At 50.6% G+C, this 23,868-nt stretch overlaps 1 protein-coding gene across 1 annotated transcript; it reads left to right on the forward strand.

Moving 5' to 3' along the window:
- The first annotated feature begins 1,785 nt into the window (after window positions 1–1,785).
- Window positions 1,786–23,074, forward strand: LRRC47 (leucine rich repeat containing 47). Its single transcript, XM_004425515.3, has 7 exons — window positions 1,786–2,418; window positions 17,067–17,525; window positions 18,604–18,720; window positions 19,520–19,635; window positions 20,349–20,451; window positions 20,790–20,879; window positions 21,029–23,074. The coding sequence occupies exons 1-7, from the start codon at window positions 1,801–1,803 to the stop codon at window positions 21,278–21,280; spliced, it is 1,755 nt and encodes a 584-aa protein (XP_004425572.1). The 5' UTR covers window positions 1,786–1,800; the 3' UTR covers window positions 21,281–23,074.
- The last annotated feature ends 794 nt before the right edge of the window (window positions 23,075–23,868 follow it).

The following is a 23,868-nucleotide window of genomic DNA, read 5'->3' on the forward strand; positions in this document are numbered from 1 at the left end:
TGTTGGAGAGCCTCTGGGAATTTGCAGGTGCTTTTTGGCCGACGTCACCATCACAAAAGCTGACCCATATGGTGTCACCAAGTCGGCTCAGAGACGTTAGTTGGGCTCCAGAAAAATGAATCACCCACTATTCACTTGCATAATCTACACAAGGCCTGCTCAGACACTCTTCAGGGAGACTGTAGATCTCCCTCGCTTTGCAAGAGAGTAAATTCAGCTTTGCTTTTCAGGAATAATGTATCAATTGGTTGTCTTCATAGATTTACCACATGCGAATGTACCCCTAAATAATATAATCTTGAGTTTGACATGTTTTCAAGCCATGCAAATGGGAAACCTCACCTGTGGTGTAGGACATCAAGAAAGTGATTCCACTTTGGGGCATGAGGGGGCTTTGGGGGGACTGGTAATCACCTGTTTCTAGTTTTACAGGATGGCTACACAGATGTGTTCAGTTTGGGCAAAATTCACTCGTGATGTGTGCACACTTTTCTGGATGTCTATCACACTTCAATACAAAGTTCAGAAATTTCAAAACAAAATAAAACAACTGAAAACCCTGCTGGGGTGAGGAGTTAATGAAAACAGGGGCAGCGCCCTGACTTGCACGGCTCCTCCAAAAGCCCCAGCTAGCGGATCCCAACACAGGAAAACTAACTGATCCCAAGTGGCTTCTCAACCTTGCCTGCTCAATAGAAACACCCGGGGAACTTGTGAAAACCCCCACGCTCATGCTGCAGCTCAGATTATCAGGCCAGAATCTCTCGATGAGGGACCCGGCATCAGTCATTTGTAATCTCCCAGTGATTCCAAAACAAGAACCACTGATCTGTAAGGAAACGCATTGCACTGGATGCTCGTTAAAAACAGCAAGGAAGACGTAACCCAGGACCATTGTGACGGAGAGAGAGCGAACTCAACTCTGAACACGACAGGGCAGCTGGGCGTTTACGCCCGGGGCAGGAGACGAGGACAGTGGACAGAACATTACTAAGGGGAACTTGATTGGGTATTGAAGGGTAGCAGAATACGCCACCCCAAAATACGCCGCTTCGGTATATTGATTATTTTGAGCCGCAGGCTCTTGCGAAACAGCAGATGTGGGTGAAGCTGTCTCCGAACTCCCTTCTCTGCCTAAACACACACCCGCCAAAGGAACTCGGTTGTCACAAGTTCCACCAGCCGGGAAGATGGACTCTCGTCAGGGAGAGGAGACTAGAAGCGAGGCCACACCCAGACCCACTGTCACAAACTGTCATCCCCCCATCTGCTCTCCTTAGGGCCCGTCATCTCTCCTGGAAACCATTTACTCTCCCCTGAAAGGCCTCCGTCCCTCCCCTTTCCCAACTAGGTGGTACTGAAGCCCAAATTCCCCGGGCATCTCCGCGGATACAGCAGGACTCCTCATCCGCCTGTCATCGCAGGGTCTCAGCCCAGAGCTCGGAGGGCGGCGGGACCACGGTTCCTTCCCTACAGGCTCCCGCGAGGACTCTGCGAGAATAGGCGCGGCCGGCCAGGTCGGGGTCAAGGACAGGTCAGGAGGGAGTGGCCCCGCGGACTCCGGAGCTCCGGGCCGCCGTGCCCCCAGCCCGACCCGCAGGCTGACGAGGACTCGGGAAAGACCGGACCTCCCAGCCCCACCCCCCGGCTCCATTTGGGAGAGGACCCTCTCCTCTATGGCACTCACTGAGGCGCTCTAGCGTCCGGGCGTGTTCTCTATGGCTTCTTCCGGCCTGAGCCGGAAGTGACGCAGCCGTGCCCCGGAAGCACCCCGGGACAGGCTGCGGAAGCGGCGGCACGATGGCGGCGGCAGCGGCTGTCTCCGAGGCCTGGCCCGAGCTGGAGCTGGCGGAGCGGGAGCGGCGGCGGGAGCTGATGCTGACGGGGCCCGGGCTGGAGGAGCGGGTGCGGGCGGCGGGCGGGCGGCTGCCGCCGCGGCTCTTCACCCTGCCGCTGCTGCACTACCTGGAGGTGAGCGGCTGCGGGAGCCTGCGCGAGCCGGGGCCGGGCCTGGCGCAGGGCCTCCCGCAGCTGCACAGCCTGGTGCTGCGCCGCAACGCGCTGGGGCCCGGCCTGAGCCCCGAGCTCGGCCCGCTGCCCGCGCTGCGCGTGCTCGACCTGTCGGGCAACGCGCTGGAGGCGCTGCCGCCGGGCCAGGGCCTGGGCCCCGCCGACCCGCCGGGCCTCCCGCAGCTGCAGAGCCTCAACCTCAGCGGCAACCGGCTGCGCGAGCTGCCCGCCGACCTGGCGCGCTGCGCCCCGCGCCTGCAGACCCTCAACCTCACCGGCAACCGCCTGGACTCCTTCCCCGCCGCGCTCTTCCGCCCCGGCGCGCTGCCCCTGCTCAGCGAACTGGCGGCCGCCGACAACTGCCTCCGAGAGCTCAGCCCCGACATCGCCCACCTGGCCTCGCTCAAGGTCAGCGGGGCTGCCCGGCGCGGGCGGGGCGGGGCGGGGCGGGGCATGGAGTAGCCACGGCCAGGGAGCTCCTCCCGCTGCTGAGCCGTCCCGGTGATGTCCCACGGGGACGGGCCTGGGAAGTTTCTGCTGGCCGGGAAGAGCCAGCTCTAGTGTCAGCAGCTCTGGGAAGCCGTCGCTACCCCCAGTTCCCCTCCCACTAACCTGGCCTGCATTCTCGGGTGGTTCTCTCTACTCGCACCACACTGTTCCCAACTGGACTTGGACACGTAGCACACTGTTTCGTAATTGTTAGCCAACTTGGCTTCTCCCTCAGGTCGGAAGCAAGTCACCAGCAGGGACCCATGTCTAGATTTTTTGTCTCCAAATATTTGTGAAATGACTGTGTGAGGCCTGTGGCGGGGGGTGGACACGGACAAGGCATGAAGATGTGAAATAACTAGAATTTGCATAATGCCCACGATGTGATTTCATGTATGGTATTTCATTTAACGCTAACAACAGCCTTCTAAGGTAGGAGTTATTATTCCTGTCTTACAGAAAGCGGGAAGGGGTTGCCAAAAGTAAACAGCAGATAAGTTGGGGTTTCCTCTAGACTCCGTTGTCTGGGGACCACTTGCTTATTCGTCTTGGGTCCCCAGACCCCAGCAGAATGCTTGGCTTGTAATAGGTGCCCCTTAGTCTGTTGAGTGAGAGATGGGAGGACGGAAGTCGCAGAGCCATGACCTAAATTCAGGTCTGTAGGCTCCTGTCCAGTGCTCTTTTACCTGCATCTTCCTTTTCATCCTTAAACTGACAGGCCTGTGTTTCTCCTTGCTCAAATTTTTCATCCTTTTTGTGCAAATTTTTCTTTAAACAATAAAATGTGTATACAGTTTAGCAACTGATCCGTTCACAGCAGAAATTACTCTTAGGATATTGCCAACTCCTTTTACAAATATGTCTGTGTGTGTGTAAAGATATATTTGTATATGTGTGTGTATGTTTGCAGTTAAGAGAAATTGACAAGACCACCCTGCAGAATGACACGTGCTTGCTGGTATTTCCAGGAAGAAGCTGTGAGGGATGGCTCCCTGGGACACTGGTCGTCCAGGGCTGTAGGCTTTCCTTTAAGGTGAAGGTATGACGCGTGACATCCAGCACTTTCTACTCCAGCTTCCCATCTGGTCTTTTGGTTTTTCAGAAGGTTGATGTACCAGATGTGTAGCTTAGTATAGTGTCACGTGAGCATAGAGTTGTTATATTTCTTTTCAAATCCATAATGTCTTAACAGTATTCAAGTTTTTTGTTTTTTGGTGGTTTTTTTTTTTTTTTTTTTTTAAATGTTCTGTACTACCCTCTCTAGTACCCGCTCAGTAAAGTAGTAGCCTTTATTGTGTCCAAAAACCCCTCATTTAGGTCAAAGAGAATGTCTCATTTGCTAAATCCCCCTCTCCTGGTCCGTTCTGTTCACCATTCTTAGACTCCCATGGGCTCTCTTTCACATGAAGAGGGTTGTTTCTTAGAGCATGTTGTGCAAGAGCTACTTGGAATCCCTTTGGGGCTCAGATGCCCCCTTTTGGGGGCCTTTTCTAACATGATGCCTCCATGAGGAATGGCTACTAGAACTGTGAAACAGCATTGCTGCACATGCGCTGGAGTTTTGAGTAGAGATGTTCCTTGTCCTTCCTGGTGCTGTGGGAAGACAGCTGGAGGAGAGAAATCTGGGCTCAGAACCGGCAAGTGTGGGTTTCAGCTCGGCATCTCATAGTGATGCTGTTGGCTCCCACCTGTTCCCTCACCTGTGAGAGAATTGTGAGGATAACCATAGTGCCGTGAAGAGAGGTGATGGTGCCTGTGTAGGTCATCCAGGGCTGCATTACTGCTCCAGGATTTTGTAGCTTCAAACCACAGCAGTCGTTGTATTTGCTGACAGTTCTCCATGCTGGGCTGGCCCAGCTGCTCGGTCACTGCTCTTGCTTTTGGTCACTCGCGTGACTACATTCAGTAGGCCAGGGGCTCAGCTGGGCTTCTCTCTCTCCAGGTCCTTTGGGGACCCATCCTTCCCCAGCAGTTTAGTCTGACTTACGTGGCAGCTCAGGGCTCCTCGGAGCACAGAAGCAGAAGCTGGCAGGCCTTCAGGCGTAGACTTGGAACTAGCACTCTATCACTTCTGCTGCATCCTGTTGATTAATTAGGTAAAGCCCAGTCCAGATTGGTGGGGAGATGTCACACAAGGAATACCTGGAGGCCCGGTTCTGTAGGGGCCACCAAAGTAACAGCACACAGACCTCTGCTTGGCCCACTCCCTAGTGAGCTGCCACCAGATGGTGAAGGCCTGTCCCTCTTCCCCACTCCAGCCACCTGGGCCAAGGAGGCTGAAGAGATGGCTGCACTTTCGCTGTGCTTTACCTCATCAGTTAGTTAACTGCCTGTGGTGAGCCTGGCTTCGTCATTATCTTGGCCTCTGATCCATTCTGCTTGGCCTGTCCCCCCCAGGAGATCTAAGAGAAGCTGGAGTGGGCTTCTCCCCAGTTGCATAGCTTCTTACCCTGGGGTTCTGTGACCTGTTGGGCTCAATTGCCATGGCTATGGTGGACCAAGGATGGGTGACACTTTCATGTGACTGCTGCGTGCTTTTTTTTTTTTTGTCTTTTTAAAAGCTGTAATGTGGAAAATTTCAAATCTATACAAAACGAGAAAAATGGCAAAATAATCTTTCATGTATCCATCTCAACTTCCGCAATCAACTATGGCCGATGTTGTTTCATGTATATCTTCTCCTCTACTCCCCTTCATCTTATTTTAAAGCAAACTCCCAGACATTGTATCATTTTGTAAGATATGGACTCTTAATTTTTTAAAACATAACTACAGTACTATATCGCACCTAAAATGTTTTAAAAGAAGTTCTTAATATCAAATATCCAATCAGGTTTCAAATTTCCCTGCTATTTTGAGTCAGGATTCATAAGGTCCTTCCTTTGCCACTGCTTGAAAAGTCTCTCTAGTCTTTTTATCTATAGGTTCTCCATGAGTTCTTTTTTTTTTATTTATGTCATAATAGTTTATAACGTTGTGAAATTTTAATTGTACATTATTGCTTGTCAGTCACCATATAAATGCATCCCTTCGCCCCTTGTGCCCACGCCCCCGACCCCCTTCCTCCTGGTAACCACCAAACTGTTCTCTCTGTCCGTGTATTAGTTTATCTTCCACATATGAGTGAAATCATACAGTGTTTGTCTTTCTCTGGCTTATTTTGTGTAACATAACACTCTCCAGGTCCATCCATGTTGTTGCAAATGGGACAATTTTGTCTTTTTTTTATCGCTGAGTAGTATTCTATTATATATATGTACCACATCTTCTTTATCCAGTCGTCAGTCGAGGGACACCTGGCTTGCTTCCTTGCCTTGGCTATAGTGAATAATGCTGCGATGAACATAGGGGTGCATAAGCCTCTTTGGATTGTTGATTTCAGGTTCGTTGGATAGATTCCCAGTAGTGGGATAGCTGGATCATAAGGTATTTCTATTTTTAATTTTTTGAGGACTCTCCATACTGTTTTCCATAGAAGCTGCACCAGTTTGCATTCCCAGCAGCAGTGGATTAGGGTTCCCTTTTCTCCACAACCTCTCCAACATTTGCTATTTTTTGTCTTGGTGATTATAGCCATTCTAGCAGATGTAAGGTGATATCTTAGTGTAGTTTTGATTTGCATTTCCATGATGCTTAGTGATGTTGAACATCTTTTCATGTGCCTATTGGCCATCTCTATATCTTCCTTGGAAAAATGTCTGTTCATATCCTTTGCCCATTTTTTGATCGGGTTGTCTGTTTTTTTGTTGTTCAGTTGTATGAGTTCTTTATATATTATGCAGATTAACCACTTATTGGATATGTGGTTTGCAAATATTTTCTCGCAGCTGGAGGGTTGTCTTTTCATTTGGATCCTGGTTTCATTTGCCTTGCAGAAGCTCTTTAGTCTGATGAAGTCCCACTTGTTTATTTTTTCTTTTGTTTCCCTTGTCTGAGTAGACATGGAATTCGAAAAGATCCCTCTATGACTGATGTCAAACTGCCTATGTTTTCTTCCAGGAGTTTTATATTTCAGCTCCTACCTTCAAGTCTTTGATCCATTTTGAGTTAATTTTTGTGTATGGCGAAAGAAAATAGTCTACTTTCATTCTTTTGCATGTGGCTGTCCAGTTTTCCCAGCACCATTTATTGAAGAGACTTTTCTTTCTCCATTATATGTTCTTAGCTCCTTTATCAAAGATTAGCTTTCCGTAGATGTGTGGTTTTATTTATGGGCTTTCAATTCTGTTCCATTGATCTGTGTGTCTGTTTTTGTATTGGTACCATGCTGTTTTAATTACTATTGCTGTGTAGTATATTTTGAAGTCAGGGGTCGTGATGCCTCCAGCTTTGTTCTTTTTTCTCAGGATTGCTTTAGCTATTTGGGGTCTTTTGTTGCCCCATAAGAATTTTAGTATTCTTTGTTCTATTTCCGTGAAGAATGTCATTGGGATTGGGATTGCATTGAAACCATAGATTGCTTTAAGTAGTATGGACATTTTAACTATGTTTATTCTTCCAATCCGTGTGCATGAGATATCTTTCCATTTTTTTATGTCATCATCGATTTCTTTCAATAATGTCTTATAGTTTTCATTGTATAGGTCTTCCACCTCCTTGGTTAAATTTATTCCTAGATATTTTATTCGTTTTGTTGTGATTGTAAAGGGGATTGTCTTCTTGAGTTCTCGTTCTGTTAGTTCCTTATTAGAGTATAGAAATGCAACTGATTTTTGTAAGTTGATTTTGTACCCTGCAACTTTGCTGTAATTGTTGATTATTTCTAATAGGTTTCCAATGGGTTCTTTAGTGTTTTCTGTATATAAAATCACGTCATCTACAAACAGCAAGAGTTTCTCTTCTTCGTTGCCTATTTGGATTCCTTTTATTCCTTTTTCTTGCCTAATTGCTCTGGCCAAAACCTCCAGTACTATGTTGAATAAGAGTGGTGAGAGTGGGCACCCTTGTCTTGTCCCTGTTCTCAGAGGGATGGCTTTCAGTTTTTCCCCGTTGCGTATGATGTTGGCTGTGGGTTTGTCATATATGGCCTTTATTATGTTGAGGTACTTCCCTTCTATACCCATTTTGTTGAGAGTTTTTATCATAAATGGATGTTGGATCTTGTCAGGTGCTTTCTCTGCGTCTCTTGAGATGACCATGTGATTTTCATTCCTCGTCCTGTTAATGTGGTGTATTCACATTGGTTGATTTGCAGATATTGAACCATCCGTATGTCCCTGGTATAAATCCCACTTGATCAAGGTGTATGATCTTTTTAATGTATTGCTGTGTTTGGCTTGCCAATATTTTGTTGAGGATTTTTGCATCTACGTTCATCAGCTCTGTGGGCCTGTAATTTTCCTTCTTTGTATTGCCCTTGTCTGGCTTTGGTATCAGGGTGATGTTGGCCTTGTAGAATGTGTTAGGAAGTGTTCCGTCTTCCTCTGTTTTTTGGAATAGTTTGAGAAGGATAGGTATTAAATCTTCTTTGAATGTTTCGTAAAATTCTCCAGAGAAGCCTTCTGGTCCTGGGCTTTTATTTTTTGGGAGGTTTTTGATTACTGTTTCAATCTCTTGTGATTGGTCTATTCAGATTCTCTGTTTCTTCTTGGTTCAGTTTTGGGAGGCTGTATGAGTCTAAGAATTTATCCGTTTCTTCTAGATTGTCCAACTTGTTGGCATATAGTTTTTCATAGTATTTTTTTATAATTCTTTGTATTTCTGTGGTATGTGTTGTAATTTCTCCTCTTTCATTTCTAATTTTATTTATTTGAGCCTTCTCTCTTTTTTTCTTGGTGAGTCTGGGTAAGTGTCAATTTTTTTTATCTTCTCAAAGAACCAGCTCTTTGTTTCATTGATCCTTTCTGCTATTTTTGTGGTTTCAATTTCATTTATTTCTGCTCTGATTTTTATTATTTCCCTCCTTCTGCTGACTTTGGGTTTTGTTTGTTCTTTTTTTCTTAATTCTGTTAGGTGTAGTTTAAGGTTGCTTATTTGGGATTTTTCTCATTTGTTAAGGTGGGCCTGTGTTGCTATGAGTTTTTCTCTCGGGACCGCTTTTGCTGCATCCCATATGAGTTGGTATGGTGTGTTCTCATTTTCATTTGTCTCCAGATATTTTTCGATTTCTCCTTTAATTTCTTCCATTTGTTGTTCAGTAACATGTTGCTTAGTCTCCACATCTTTGTCACTTTCCTAGTTTCTTTTCTTATAGTGCATTTCTAGTTTCATAGCATTATGGTCAGAAAAGATGCTTGTTATGATTTCTATCTTCTTAAATTTATAGAGGCTTGCCTTGTTTCCCAACATATGGTCTGTCCTTGAGAATGTTCCATGCACGCTTGAGAAGAATGTGTAATCTGCTGCATTTGTATGGAGTGCTCTATATATATCTTATTAAGTCCATCTAGTCTAGTTTTTCATTTAAGTCCACTATTTCCTTATTGACTTTGTGTCTGGATGATCTGTCCATTGATGAGAGTGGGGTGTTAAGATCACCTACTATTATTGTGTTGTTGTTAATATCTCCTTTTAGGTTTGTTAATAGTTGCTTATGTACCTTGGTGCTCCTGTATTGGGTGCATATATATTGATAAGTGATATGTCTTCTTTTTATTTGATTTTTTTGTGTGTGTGAGGAAGATCAGCCCTGAGCTAACATCCATGCTAATCCTCCTCTTTTTGCTGAGGAAGACTGGCTCTGAGTTAACGTCTATTGCCAATCCTCCTCCTCGTTTTTTGTTCCCCCACAGCCCCAGTAGATAGTTGTATGTCGTAGTTGCACATCCTTCTAGTTGCTGTATGTGGGATGCGGCCTCAGCATGGCCAGAGAAGCGGTGCATCAGTGTGCACCCGGGATTCGAACCCAGGCCGCCAGTAGCGGAGTGCGCGCACTTAACTGCTAAGTCATGGGGCCGGCCCAGTGTGATAGGTCTTCTTGATGGAGTGTCCCTTTTATCATTATCTGTTGCCCCTCTTTGTCTCTCATTACCTGTTTTATCTTGAAGCGTACTTTGTCTGATATGAGTATGGCAACACCTGCTTTCTTTTGTTTGCCATTAGCTTGGAGTATTGTCTTCCATCCTTTCACTCTGAGCCTGTGTTTGTCTTTAGAGCTGAGATGTGTTTCCTGGAGGCAGCATATTGTTGGGTCGTGTGTTTTAATCTATCTGGCTACTCTGTGTCTTTTGATTGAAGAATTCAATCCATTTACGTTTAGAGTGATTATTGATATACGAGGGCTTAATACTGCTATTTTATCGCTCCTGTTCCAGTTCTTTTGCATTTCCTTTATTTCTCATCCCATGTGTTTCGGACTACCAGTTCAGGTTGGTAGTTCTGTATGATGGTTTCCTTAGTTTTCTCTTTATTTATCATATGTGTTTCTGTTCTGTTTATTTGTTTAGTGGTTACCATGAAGTTTGTATAAAAAAATCTCATAGGTGAGATCGTCCTTTTTCTGATGGCCTCTTATTTCCTTAGACTAAGTCGATTCCATCCCCCTCCTCTTCCCCTTGTAAGTTGTTATTGTCACCAGTTATTCCATCTTGTGTTGTGAGTTTGTGTTTAAAGTGATGAGGTTATATTTATTTTTGGTGTTTTCCTTCCCTTAATCTTTGGTGTTATAATTGTTTGCTAACCTATTCTGATAGAGAGCTGCAATTTTTCTGATTTTGTCTACCTATTTTTCTTCTTGCTCAAAGCTTTGTATCTCCTTTCTCTCTTTTTTTTTTTTTCATGCATGACGGCCTTCTTGAGCATTTCTTGTAGTGGGGGTCTTGTGGCAATGACCTCCCTTAGCTTTTGTTTATCTCTGATAGTTATTTCTCCATCATATCTGAAGGATATTTTCACTGGATAGAGTATTCTTGGCTGAAAGTTTTTGTCTTTCAGAATTTTGAATGTATCATTCCACTCTCTCCTAGCCCTGTAAAGTTTCTGCTGAGAAATTGGCTGAGAGTGTGATATGAATTCCTTTCTACGTTATTTTTTTTTGTCTTGCTGCTCTTAATATTTTTCCTTTATCATTGACTTTTGCCAGCTTTACTACTGTATGCCTTGGAGAGGGTCTTTTCATGTTGATGTATTTAGGAGATCTATTGATTTCATTCACTTGTATTTCCAGCTCCTTCCCCAGGTTTGGGAAAGTCTCAGCTATTATTTCTTTGAACCAGCTCTCTCCTCCTTTTTCCCTCTCTTCTCTCTCTGGAATACCTATAATCCTTATGTTGCATTTCCTAATTGAGTCAGATATTTCTCAGAGAATTTCTTCATTTCTTTTTAGTCTTAGTTCTCTCTCCTCCATCTGGAGCATTTCTGCATTCCTATCTTCAATATTGCTAATTCTTTCCTCCGTATTATCTGCTCTGTTCTTTAAAGATTCCAGACTTTTCTTTATCCTCTCCATTGTGTTTTTCATTTCCAACATTTCTGATTGGTTTTTCTTTATAGTTTCAATCTCTCTTGTGAAGAAGTTCCTGATTTCATTGAATTGTCTATCTGTATTTTCTTGTAGTTTGTTGAGCTTTTTTATGATAGCTATTTTGAATTCTCTGTAATTTAGGTTATAAATGTCTGTGCCTTCAGGATTAATTTCTAGGTCCTTGTCATTTTCCTTCTGGTCTGGGGATGTAATATATTTTTGCATACTGCTTAAGGGTGTGGGCTTATTTTTCCTCATTCTGAAAATATCTGGTTGCAGCTTCCACCTGCCACCACTAGGTGGGGGTCAACAACTGAGTATTCTGAGCCCACCGTGATCCACGGGCACTCTGGCTAACCAGCTGTGCTGGTACTCCGGGTTTGGGGAGGGCCACTTTCTTTTGTCTACCCAATCCCAGGGGCTCCTCACTCTTCCCTCGCTATCTGCTCTCCCGGGGTGCTAGCTTGATGAAGGCACCCCTGCAACAGTTCACTCCCCTCCATGTGGGAATTTCCCACAGGCTGTGAGAGAACTTGGAGGGCAATGGTTTTCCCACAGAGGGCTGCCCCACCCCCCTCTGTCTCAGAGAGCCGCGCAGTCCCAGGGTCACTGTTGTTGGGGAAGGAGAGGAGTTCTCCTTACCTCCTTCCACTTCCTCTGAGGGGTGTAGCATCTCCACCTTCAGGCTGTGTGGGTCTCAGACGTTTCTGGTGTTGTGTGAATGTCCTCTGCTGGTATTTGAATGTCCTTTTTGTTGTATCTTAGCAGAGAGAGTCAAAAGGGAGAGCTCACTCCGCCGTGATGCTGATGTTACTCTGCTGCCTGCATTTTAAGTGACTATTCCCCAGACCCATGGCATTGCCCATCAGGAACTGATGGAGGGATGGACAGGACAGATGTTCCCCCAAACTTCTGAAATGGGCCAGGACAGCACAGTAGCTAGCTGAGAGACCACAGCATCCAGGATTTCTCCCAGTTCCTACAAGGAATCGTGCCCACGTAGGTTGTACAGTGTTGCTCACATGTGGGACTCCTCCCATAGTCAAGCTCCACAAGGAATTCAACTTTGGAGGTGAAACCTTTTGTCCAGTGATTAGAGAAATTGAAGTAAAAGAAAAATCCCTACCTGGTCTTTTTATTTATTTTTTTATTTTTTTAAATTTATTTTATTTTTTTTTCTCCCCAAAGCCCCAGTAGATAGTTGTATGTCATAGTTGCACAGCCTTCTAGTTGCTGTATGTGGGACGCAGCCTCAGCATGGCCAGAGAAGCGGTGCGTTGGTGAGTGCCCGGGATCTGAACCCAGGCCGCCAGCAGCAGAGCGTGCGCACTTAACCGCTAAGCCACGGGGCCGGCCCTCTACTTGGTCTTTTTATTTTCTCATTGCTGCTGGAGGTGGCAGGGCCCACTCAGGTGCCCAGGCAGAGTCCAGGTCCCTTCAGCAGCTGCTGCCTGGCCATTGCCCACTAGAATGAAGACAGTTTCTTACACGCTTCCAGTGGGGGGCGTTTTGTCTCAGGTTCTCACAGCCAGGAATTTAGGGTCCGTTCCCTATCAGCGTGTCTCATGCAGAAGCGACGTTCCTAGAAAGCAGTCAGCTCGCAGTCTGGGGTCGGAGACTGTCCCTCCTTGGCCAGCGTCTGTGTCCCCCGCAGGGAGGAGGTAAATGGCGTGTTCTGTGTGAGCTCCAGGCGGCTGCAGTTAATCCGGCAGGTCCCTCCACGTGCACGCACTTCTCCCTGCAGGGATAATGCGTGCCGCATCCTTGGGGGCTTGGAGCGCGTAATCCAAACACAGCTTCCCCTCAGAAAGCAAGTGCTCAGCACAGCCTAAACCGCGCAGATTAAACTGTGCTGACGTGACCTCCCGTCTCGGGGCCTCTCTGGAGGCCCCCGTCTGCTGTTGGCACTCACCTAGAGTGTGACCGTCTGAACTTCTGCTTCCCCTGGAAGCTGCTGCTCAGGGCGCACAGCACCAGGTTGAGCGTGGTCTGGTGTAGGGACCACCCTGTACTCGGGTCAGCGGTCTCTGCCTCTCTACAAGGACTGCATCATCTGACCCCACTTCTGCCTGCCTCCCTCCCCACTCACCCCTGCCTCCGTCTTTGTATTCCCACAGGGCCCCAGCACAGGTGCTGAGCTGCCGCTTCGGCACTGTGGCTGCTGCCACGCTACTGCTCTGAAAGGCCTGTTATTTGATGACTGTTGCTCCTGACAGAAGATTGCCCCCGAATACCCTCGTACCTTTGTCCTCTGTGGAGACCGCACCAGGCTGCTGGCCTGAAGCCACTCTGGGTGGGGCTAGGAGCCAGCGAGGCACAGGCCCTGCCCTGCCCGCCATCCCCTCCTTACCGGCTCTTCCTCTGCTGCTGTTTCCAGGTTTTTTCACCGAGGAGGCAGAGACAGTACATCCATCCGGCTGGCCGTGTTTTCATGCAGCCATGAGGGTTGTCCCAGTGGAGTTCTCAAGCTGTTTGGCCAGAGCCCCTTTGGACAGTACAGGAGACCCCAGAGCTGGTGTGTACAGGTGGAGCTATGTACAGACCTCCCCACACCTGACCTTGAAGCCTTTGCTCACAAGCCTCTGAGCAGGTGGTCAGGTGACACGATTCTTCCGGCCTGAGCCAGGCTCACATGTCCACATGGTGACATCTGGTCTAGGTGGCCCCAGCAGGCCAGGCCCAGGTTGGTTCTAATGCTGGAGATGGGCTCCTGAGAAAGCAGTGTGCAGGCTCTGCAAATCTGGGCTCGGAACTACGGCACCGTCACCGTGGCTGCTGGTTCCTGAACGTCAGGAGGCCAGCGCAGGTTCCAGGGTGGGCAGTAGCCTCTGCCTCTTGGTGGAAAGACCTGCCAGGGCCCAGGGATGGGATACAGGGAGGCCTGGAAGGGCCACCATATAGTCCATGTACCCTACCCTATCCATTCCTGCCTTAAGAGTGGAGAAGGGAGGGCCTGGAGAGGCACAAACGGTGACAGTTGTATGAAATTGTGTTACCCACAGCCCCGTCAGGCTGCCTGGCACCAGTGGTTTGACTGAAGACGTCTGTGGTGATGCCCCCTTCTCTACTCTGGTTTTCCCGGCCTCTCAGCAGCCTGATTGTTTGAGCCAGAGAATTCCAAACAAATGCCTTTTTAATTTCCTTCATAACTTGGAGTCTGTGAAATTCCATTAAAATTGTCCACTGTACTAGCCAAGGCAGGTGCGTCTTCTGAATGGTCAGAGCCCTTCCCCCCTTTTCAGTTCTTAATAAAATCCACCACCCGCTGTGGCCCTGTCACATCCCCAGGCAGGACCGGGACTCATCGCTGGCCACGAACACCAAGTGGGAGCGCCTGCTTCACTGTGAGTGTGCGCAGAGGGCCTGCCTGCTGTGCTGTTGCTTTGACTCCGGGTGCAGTCCAGGCGGGCTACGTCCGCCCAGAGCTCTCCCCAAGCCACGGCCAGTTGGGCGTCCACTGCCGCCCTTTGCTGCCTCGCTTTCCAAGCGCCACTCCCCACTCCGACCAAACCAGATGATGAGGTGTCTTCATAGCCACCCTGGTAAACCCTCAGTCCCACGTCAGGTCTGCGCAGTGCCAAGCAAGGCCAGGCCAGAGCTTCCGCTGGCCCAGGAGGAGAAGGAGAAAGAAGCCATTTACACACAGGGCTACGTGCCGCCTGGGCTGAGGCTGCCCCTGGGACAGTCACGCTGGGAAAAGCCAAGAGAGGGGCCACTGCTTGGGGCTGCTCCCAGGAGAGGTGTTCCTCTACCACCCACAGTGAGAAGGGAAGGCAGAAGACCCCACCCACTGTGAAGACTATCTGTCAGTGTCCTGGAATCCGACCACTCACCTTGGTGTCCACATCCCACCCCCACGGCTCTGAGAATTCCACCGTGACCACGTAAGGTGGCACCTTGGTGTCCTCATGCTGCCCCCATGGCTCTGAGAAAGCCACCATGACCACATAAGGTGGCACCTTGGTGTCCTCATGCTGCCCCCATGGCTCTGAGAAAGCCACCATGACCACATAAGGTGGCACCTTGGTGTCCACATCCCACCCCCACGGCTCTGAGAATTCCGCCGTGACCACGTAAGGTGGCACCCTGGTGTCCTCATCCGGCCCCCACCCGGCCCCCACGGCTCTGAGAAAGCCGCTGTGACCACGTAAGGTGGCACTTTGGTGTCCTCATCCCGCCCCCACGGCTCTGAGAAAGCCGCCGTGACCACGTAAGGTGGCACTTTGGTGTCCTCATCCCGCCCCCATGGCTCTGAGAAAGCCACCATGACCACATAAGGTGGCACCTTGGTGTCCTCATGCTGCCCCCATGGCTCTGAGAAAGCCGACGTGACCACGTATGGTGGCACCTTGGTCTCCTCATCCTGCCCACACGGCTCTGAGCAAGCTGCCGTGACCACGTAAGGTGGTATCTTGGTGTCGTCATCCGGCCCCCATGGTTCCGAGAAAGCCGCTATGACCACGTGAGGTGGCACCTTGGTGTCCTCATACTGCCCCTACAGCTCTGAGAAAGCCGCTGTGACCACGTAAGGTGGCACCTTGGTGTCCTCATCCCGCCCCCACAGCTCTGAGAAAGCTGCTGTGACCATGTAAGGTGGCACCTTGGTGTCCTCATCCCGCCCCCATGGCTCTGAGAGAGGCGCCATGACCACGTAAGGTGGCACCTTGGTGTCCTCATCCCGCCCCCGTGGCTCTGAGAGAGGCGCCATGACCACGTAAGGTGGCACCTTGGTGTCCTCATACTGCCCCCATGGCTCTGAGAAAGCCACCATGACCACGTAAGGTGGCACGTTGGTGTCCTCATCCCGCCCCCATGGCTCTGAGAGAGGCGCCATGACCACGTAAGGTGGCACCTTGGTGTCCTCATCCCGCCCCCATGGCTCTGAGAGAGGCGCCATGACCACGTAAGGTGGCACCTTGGTGTCCTCATCCCGCCCCCATGGCTCTGAGAGAGGCGCCATGACCACGTAAGGTGGCACGTTGGTGTCCCTCATCCCGCCCCCATGGCTCTGAGAGAGGCGCCATGACCACGTAAGGTGGCACCTTCGTGTCCTCATCCCGCCCCCATGGCTCTGAGAGAGGCGCCATGACCACGTAAGGTGGCACCTTGGTGTCCTCATGCTGCCCCCACAGCTCTGAGAAAGCTGCTGTGACCATGTAAGGTGGCACCTTGGTGTCCTCATCCCGCCCCCACAGCTCTGAGAAAGCTGCTGTGACCATGTAAGGTGGCACCTTGGTGTCCTCATCCCGCCCCCATGGCTCTGAGAGAGGCGCCATGACCACGTAAGGTGGCACCTTGGTGTCCTCATCCCGCCCCCATGGCTCTGAGAGAGGCGCCATGACCACGTAAGGTGGCACCTTGGTGTCCTCATCCCGCCCCCACGGCTCCGAGAGAGGCGCTGTGACCGTATAAGATGCTGCTTTGCTTGTCTTCATCGTGTCCATACTGACACCAGCCACACATTTTGTCAAAGTCTAGTCACCAATGCTGATAGAAGGTTGTTGCGCCTGGGCTGTAGCGTTTCCTGAGCCTTTTTACGACACAGATAGCAGTGCCCCATGCCCTTTTCCTGGGTCATAAGGAAGGGCTGAGAACCATCCCAGTATTAAAGCCAGTTAGCCATTTTTTTGCACACAGGAAATATGAGAGCATTGTGTGTTGTATTGCTGGTGACTTCGTATTTCAATATGAAGAGTAATTTGTTACTCTGTCATTTTAGCTCATTTAACTGAAAAGAATCTTAGCATCATTTTGTGAGGAACCGATTTCTCATCCAAAGAACTTAAGTTGTTCATAACCCAATATTCCCCTTGTCCCTTGTCTCTCTAACCTAACCATCCATCTGGAAATTACCGTAGCTGGTCCCTCTGGGGAACGTGTGGTCCCAGGAAGAGTAAGACCAGTATTTTATAGAGATGATTGGTAACCATTGCCAACTCCTGTTCCTTAGGATGTTGGTGCTGGGACAGAGCTGGGGACGGGGTGGCTCGGACTCGCAGGGCATGCGGCACCAAGAAAGCAGGTCTTGCCGTGTCGCAGCTGCACTGGCCGAGGGGCGTGCTGTGGCTGATGGGCAGCGGGGCCCTCGCTGAGTAAGGGGCACTCCTCCCCGTCCCTGGGCCAGGCCCAGGTCCAGGGCATCTGACGTGTTCTCGGTCTTTTGCAGATGCTGGACCTCTCCAACAACCAGCTCAGTGAGATCCCGGCGGAGCTGGCCGACTGCCCCAAGCTCAAGGAGATCAACTTCCGGGGCAACAAGCTGAAGGACAGGCGCCTGGAGAAGATGGTCAGCGGCTGCCAGACCAGGTCGATCCTGGAGTACCTGCGCGTCGGAGGCCGGGGCAGCGGGCGGGGCAAGGGCAAGGCCGAGGGCCCCGAGAAGGAAGAGGGCCGGAGGAAGAGGAGGGAGAGGAAGAAGAAGGAGAGTGGTGAGGGCGAGGAGGAGGAGGTGGACCACGCCAGCAGGCTGCTGCTCAGGGTCCTGCACATCTCGGAGAGCCCTGCCCCACTGATGGTCAGGGTGAGCCCCGAGGTCGGGGACGTCCGGCCATTCATTGTGGGCGCCGTTGTGAGGGGCATGGACCTGCAGGCCGGCAACGCGCTCAAGCGGTTCCTCACCTCCCAGGTGGGTGCGCACGGCCAGCAGATGTGGCGAGGACACGGGGTGTGCACTGTGGATGCCGCTCGGGGGTGTGGGGAGGAGAGGTCGTGGGGCTGGGTGACCTTGGCCTGTCACTTCTGCGTGCTTCAGTTTCCTCACCTGCAAAAGGGGGGCTCTTGGTGTTTGTGAGGAGTCTGTGCGCAGTGAACAGGACTGACCTGGGTCCTGAGCACTCCTCAAGGCTCGTCACCCTGGGCCTCAACCCACATGGCCCACCAGGCAGCTGGCACACCGAGAGTGCGCCTCGAGCAGACACGACCCCTGTGTGTCTGGACGGTGCCTGGTCGGGAGTGGTCGCCGCCTCCTGCTCTGTCATGCTCGACTCTTACAGTTGAGCCTTATTTTTGAAGACAGATTTGTTGCGGTGGAAAATCAGTGTTCCTCGAGTTTCTGATATTTTGGTGGTTTTTCTGATTTCTGTATTAAATTACACATTTAGTTCCGTGTAAGATAGCATTAAAATTGTCGAGTCTTGCCAGCATGTTCTTATGTGAATTGTTTAGGTTTTAGCTAGATGAACTTCCCAGTTGGTTGTTTTTCTGTGAGGTCTGCCCAGCTTTTAAAATAAAAAGCACATCTTTGCGCATGGGAAAAAGCCCCAGGTGCAGCCCCACGGGAGCAGAGGCGGCTTCCTGGAGTTTCATGTACTGTGTCTCAGGACTCCGGCTGCTGCGCTCAGGGAGGAGGCGTGCGGCACGCCCTGCCTGGCGTTTAGAACTCCAAGATCAGTGTTTTGGAAGAAAAACGTGTTGGGGTAATTCTTCTTTTTAAGTTGCACTTTTGTTTATTCAGTCATAAATTTTAGTTCAAGGTGTACTCTTAGAAGCCTCAAACATTGTGTTTTAGAGGTAGAGAAAGAAGGAATCCTGTTGATGAACAGATAAAGTAGTTTTCCAGTGGTGGTTCCACATGAGAAATATTTGGTTGGGAGAGGCTGCGGGTATTGGGGGGCACGCTGTGGGGGGCTCCTGGCCCACGACCCGGCTGGCACCTCACCGGCCCAGGCACCCCGAGCTTCGCTCACCTGGGCTCTGTGTTGCAGACAAAGCTCCACGAGGACCTTTGTGAGAAGAGAACAGTGGCCACCATCGCAACCCACGACCTCAGAGCTGTCCGAGGGCCTCTGCTGTACGCTGCTCGCCCGCCGAAGGACCTCAAGGTGACCCACACATCCCTTCCTATTTTGGGGATTTGAGGTGTTCCTTTGGTGTTTTTCAAAATACACTTGCTAATGGTTGCGTTGGAGTATTTTAAAGTAGAATCTGACACTGCTCCTAGCAAGTACACAAAGTACAATAATGAAACGGGCCGTGCTTACAGTTACTTTTGCAAGCAAACTCATCAAAGGAAGTAGTAATTTGAAAGTGGTTTTTTTCATTTGCTCACTAACTTTTAACCAAAAACTGTGGTTTATATCCCACTTGCAAAACTCCTAATTCGAGGTTGACTTCAGTGTAAGTTGTTCCATTGCGGTCCTGCTTCTGGTCTGTGCAGCCACTGAGGTCCGTGGGTGTGGGGGTTCCTGGCAGCCGCCAGGTGGACCTCGGTGCCGAGCTGTGCGCCTGACGTGACCAGCTCCGGCTGCTGGCCTGGTCCTCCCGTGGCCTCCTCAGGACCTGCACGCCCTGGAAACGCGGCTGTGTGCTTGGCAGGTTGCGGGTCACACTCAGCTGGGAAGTGCTGGAGTGTTTGGCCCTCAGGTCCTGAGGTGGCCTCTGAAGCGCAGTGTGTTCACGTGTGATGTGGAGGGCGGTTCTGTGCTCAGTCGGCTTGCTCTCCGCTCAGAGGAGTGTCCGCTCTCGGCCGCCTCTCCCCGTCGTGGAGGCGAATGGAGGAGAGATGAGAGGCGTCACTGGCGTTGACGGCCAGAGCGAATGGCAGGATGGCTGTGCTTTGTGGCTGGGATCCCGGTGCAGGTTTGTTTTCACATGAGCTGACCGCGAGGTTTCTCGCCCTAGATCGTCCCCCTGGGGCGGAGAGAAGTCAAGGCCGAGGACCTGGTGCGGCAGTTGCAGCAGGAGGCCGAGGAGCACAGGAAGCAGAAGAAGAGGCAGAACGTCTCGGGCCTGCACAGGTCAGTCTGCGCGCGCTCCCACAGGGGAGGACCTGCTGGCGGTGAGGTTCGGGGGTGGTCTTGGGACCACTGCGGGCCCCAAGGGGTGCACTCTTGGGGGATCACAACGCACCAGCCTCCGTTCATTAACTCATGCCATTTAGGAAACTCCTAACACTCCTGAAACTTGAAAACTCCTTGCAGGTGTTGAAAAGAAAGACAAAAGAAATCTCCCCAAGCTTCTGTCACTCCCCTGTCAGGGGTTCTTGCGTGGGGTAATAGGAAATACCATTAGATCAGTCTCATCTAGACGGGCCCCGGCTCGGACATGTGGGGAGATGGGCGCTGCTTCAGCGATCCAGGTGCCGGGAATGCAGGTTTTGTGTCATCTCACGGGAGGGTGGCCCTCGGGACGTGCCCAAGCGCCCACAAGAGAGAGACACACAAGGGACGAGGGAAATGCCGTCACCCACTAGCCACAGGAAGTCAGACAACCAGACCTGCCATGGTGTGTCAGATCCTGGGTGGCTCGGGTCGCTGCCCAGTGGGGGTCCTTGGACCTGCCTTCGTTAGGCGGAAACCTGTTGCTGCCCTGTGTAAACGCAGGCTTCTCGTAAGCTTGTTAAACGTGCCCCTGGTCTTACACTCACTTTGTCTAAAGAACTGTGATTTGTCCAGTTTAAGCTTTAGGTATGCTTTCATAGCTCTGCCTGTGGTTATTTCTTCCCACACAGATATCTTCACCTACTGGATGGAAAAGAAAACTACCCTTGCCTTGTGGATGCAGATGGTGACGTGATTTCTTTCCCACCGATAACCAACAGTGAGAAGACGAAGGTAGGGCCGAGTCTCTGGACATCTGTGTGTCTTTGAGGCTGTTTCACGTGCAGAGTTAACACAGGTGTCTGTCCCCCATGAGGGCCCCCCCGTGCACGATACAAGGGCAGACCCCGCGCCGGGCCGCTGTGGCCTTCAGAGCGCGCACCACGGCTCACGCTTGGCGCTGCCCCAGGACTTACCTCAAGGGCAGCCTTCCAGTTTGTGTCTCTCTGTAGGAAGGTGATAGTCTTGGTTCGGGTGACATTTTACTGGTTTTTCTTCAGATTAAGTGTTGCAATTGCTGATGTCTAGTTTTGATAACTTTATTTTTTTCTGAAATCTAATTTCTTTCTAAGGTTAAGAAAACAACCTCTGATTTGTTTCTGGAAGTAACAAGTGCTACTAGTCTGCAGATATGCAAAGATATCATGGATGCCCTCGTTCTGGTGAGTGCTGCGGTCCCGTCTTCTCGGCCGCTGGCCGTGAGGGATAGCATGTCCTGTTTCCTGTCACATTTTGCAACGGCTGCCTCTTGCAGCGGTCTTCTCTGGATTACCTGTAATCTCTAGGTTAAAAATTTATTTTTCATTTGCAGAAAATGGCAGAAATCAACAAATACACTTTGGAAAATAAGGAGGAAGGCTCACTCTCAGACACTGAAGCTGATGCAATTTCGGGACAACCTGCAGCTCCCAGAATGAATCCCTGTGCTGAGAATGACGGGCCCTCCCCACTGGTGGTGGAGCAGGTCCGTGTGGTGGACGAGGAGGGGCACCTGAAGGTGGTGTACCCGTCCAAGACGGACCTGGACACGGCGGCGGCTTCCCACGTGACCGTGATCCGCTGAGAAGCCGGGCTGTGGCTCCGTGCCAGCCAGCTCCCAGTCATACGTGGTGTCAGCTGTGTCTTTCTATGGGGTTTATATGTGGTGGTGTTAAATTATTTGTTACATTTTCACCTCAGTATTTTTTAAGATAGCTGCATTCTTTGTTCAGTTTTCCAGACGATTCCGTTGTAAAGGGTGCCATGTTGTCATGTGCTTAAATTGATTTGCCTTTATAGCACCAAACTGATTTTACTAATGCTTTTTATGAAATTACTTGAATATCGGAATTGACTGTTCAAAACGTTCTCAAATCATGTAGACACACAGCAAATAATTCATGGGGGGAAAAAAGACTATAATTGGTTTGAATATTCAGTTCTAAATTGAGAAGCTGAACGACATGCATTTTATTGAACTGCACAATTATTTTTCTATGATACAGCATCTTTTAAAATCATCCTGTGCCAACAGCACAGCTTACAGATGTGGACTGACATAGTATTATCCAGCCTGTAGCACATCACAATCTTTTTATTAAAAAGACTTTTTTAATGTGACTTTAGAATTGGCAAGATCATTTTTCTGAATGTTGCTGTTGGAAGCTTTAGGGGCGTGGAGATGCAGCGTCCTCTAGCAAGCAGCCCCACAGTGTGGCCTGCCGTGCCCGCCGAGAAAGGAGGAGGAGCTGTGGGCTGTAGTTACTGTAAATTAGCAGCGAGCGGGCGAGCAGACGGCAGAGCCTGTGTCTCGCGGTAGATGTGCAGGTTTCCCCTGCAGAGTAGGTTTACGTGACCGGACAGGATGGTTCTGTGTGTAAGCTGTCAGCCGGCGGAAGGATAGATGGTGGCGGCGACTGGAGAGGGCCTGAGGGTTTGCAGCCAGAAATGGAAATGTGCGCCAGAGGAATGGTTCTTCAGCATTTTCCCATTTTGAACGTCTCAGGCTGCAGGCCGCCGTGTGTGTGTGCACTTGTTTGTGTGCGGCAGCACACTCCCTCCCCGAGCAGGCGGTGTGTGCCGACCCCGCTGCTTTACCGGCCGGCTGGGCTAGGAGAGCTGACCTAGCAGCTCGTTGTGTAATGACACTGTTTGTTTGATGCTCTTTGACCTGCAAAGGACAATTTGTGAGTTTTATAGAAACGATAGACGATATTTCGGGAGCATTCACAAGAGCCCTGCTGACCCCATGCGTTTAGCTGTCAGAACCAGACACGTGTGAGGCCCAAGACCCCACATGGTGGGCATACCAGCAGAGCCACATGGTTTCCCAGAGCTGGGCCAATCCTCTTTGTAGGACACAAGCGGGGCTGCCTTGAGACCCTGACCTGGCTCTCAGGCCACCACCAAGCCTTCCCATCAGCGCCTGGAGGTGGCAGTTGCTCAGATGGGCTGGAGTGGGCGTTCCCAATGACAGCTTTTCCTTCTGTTTCGTTTCCCCCCAAAACCTACCAAATATCTGTGTATTGATGGCTCTGCCTTGTCATTTCATGACCTGTGGGCAGTGGAGGCTGCTGATGCTATGGCTGGTGTGAGGTGTCCCTGGGCTTGTGGGTCACAGCCGAGCCCTGCTAGGAGCTCCCAGCTGGGGGCCGCGGCCAAGCTACCCTCTTGGCTCCCAAGACTAAGGGTTCATTGGCCATGTTGTGTCACATCTGTGACCTCATGTTGATGAAGCCACCAGCATCTGCTGTTCTCTTTTCTGATGCAGCTTGATTCTGTGTGAGATTTGGAAATGTATTTCACTTACAGAAAACCTTTTTGACGTTCTTTTTCTTTGCCAGTCTGACCCTCTAATAAAAACTATGTTATAAGAACATCTTGACTCCTTCCCAGTGAATCCTTTCCTGCTGGTATTTCTGGAGGTGGGTGTTGGAAGTGTCTGTGGGGGAACTGAGGACCTGGGACTCCCCCCACCCCCTTCCCAGCCCACATCTTGCCAGCACAGAGCAAGAGGCACTTAACTGCTGTCACACAGGCCCAGCACAGAGAAGCTGCTGCCCTTGACCCTGGGATCCTAGAAACCTGGGAACCAGCCTACTGCAGCATCCTGCCCCACCCTGCTGGGCCTTCCTGGCCTGGAGCCCCAGGTGGACCCCAGCCAGGGGCATGTGCAAAGGACCCACCCCAGCAGATCATCCCATTTCTGAATCTTCTGTGGGAGAGGAGGCTGGCCAGGGACTCAGCAGGGTCTTGTCCATCCTCTCCCCAATCCTCCCAGGGCTGTAAGGACTCCACCCAGGTTACATGGCCTGGGGGACTGGGGGGCGTGAACCACTGCCTGCAGCCTGACCACTCCATCCGGCTGGGGCCCAGGGGGTCACGTTTTCATGGAGGCAGCTGGCATGGAAGTGGTGTGCATCCCGAGGGCCACTGCCTGCAGCCCCCCAACAGGGGCCAGGTAAGCAGTGTTGGTGGAGCCCACGGGCAGGGGACATTGCATCCACCAGCCAGGCTGGTGCACCAGGCTCATGGACCTGCTGGGCCTTGGTGCACCGGGCTTGACTGGCCCAATTCAGGCTGGACCCCCCCACCTTGGCCTCTGCTATCCACTGCCCTCGGGGTCCCCCAACCCCAGGGAGGAGGGGTTTGTGAAGACCTGCAAGGATTGCC

This window comes from Ceratotherium simum, chromosome 22 (genome assembly GCF_057802395.1).
Source record: "Ceratotherium simum simum isolate JZ-2026a chromosome 22, ASM5780239v1, whole genome shotgun sequence".
Lineage (NCBI taxonomy): Eukaryota > Metazoa > Chordata > Mammalia > Perissodactyla > Rhinocerotidae > Ceratotherium > Ceratotherium simum.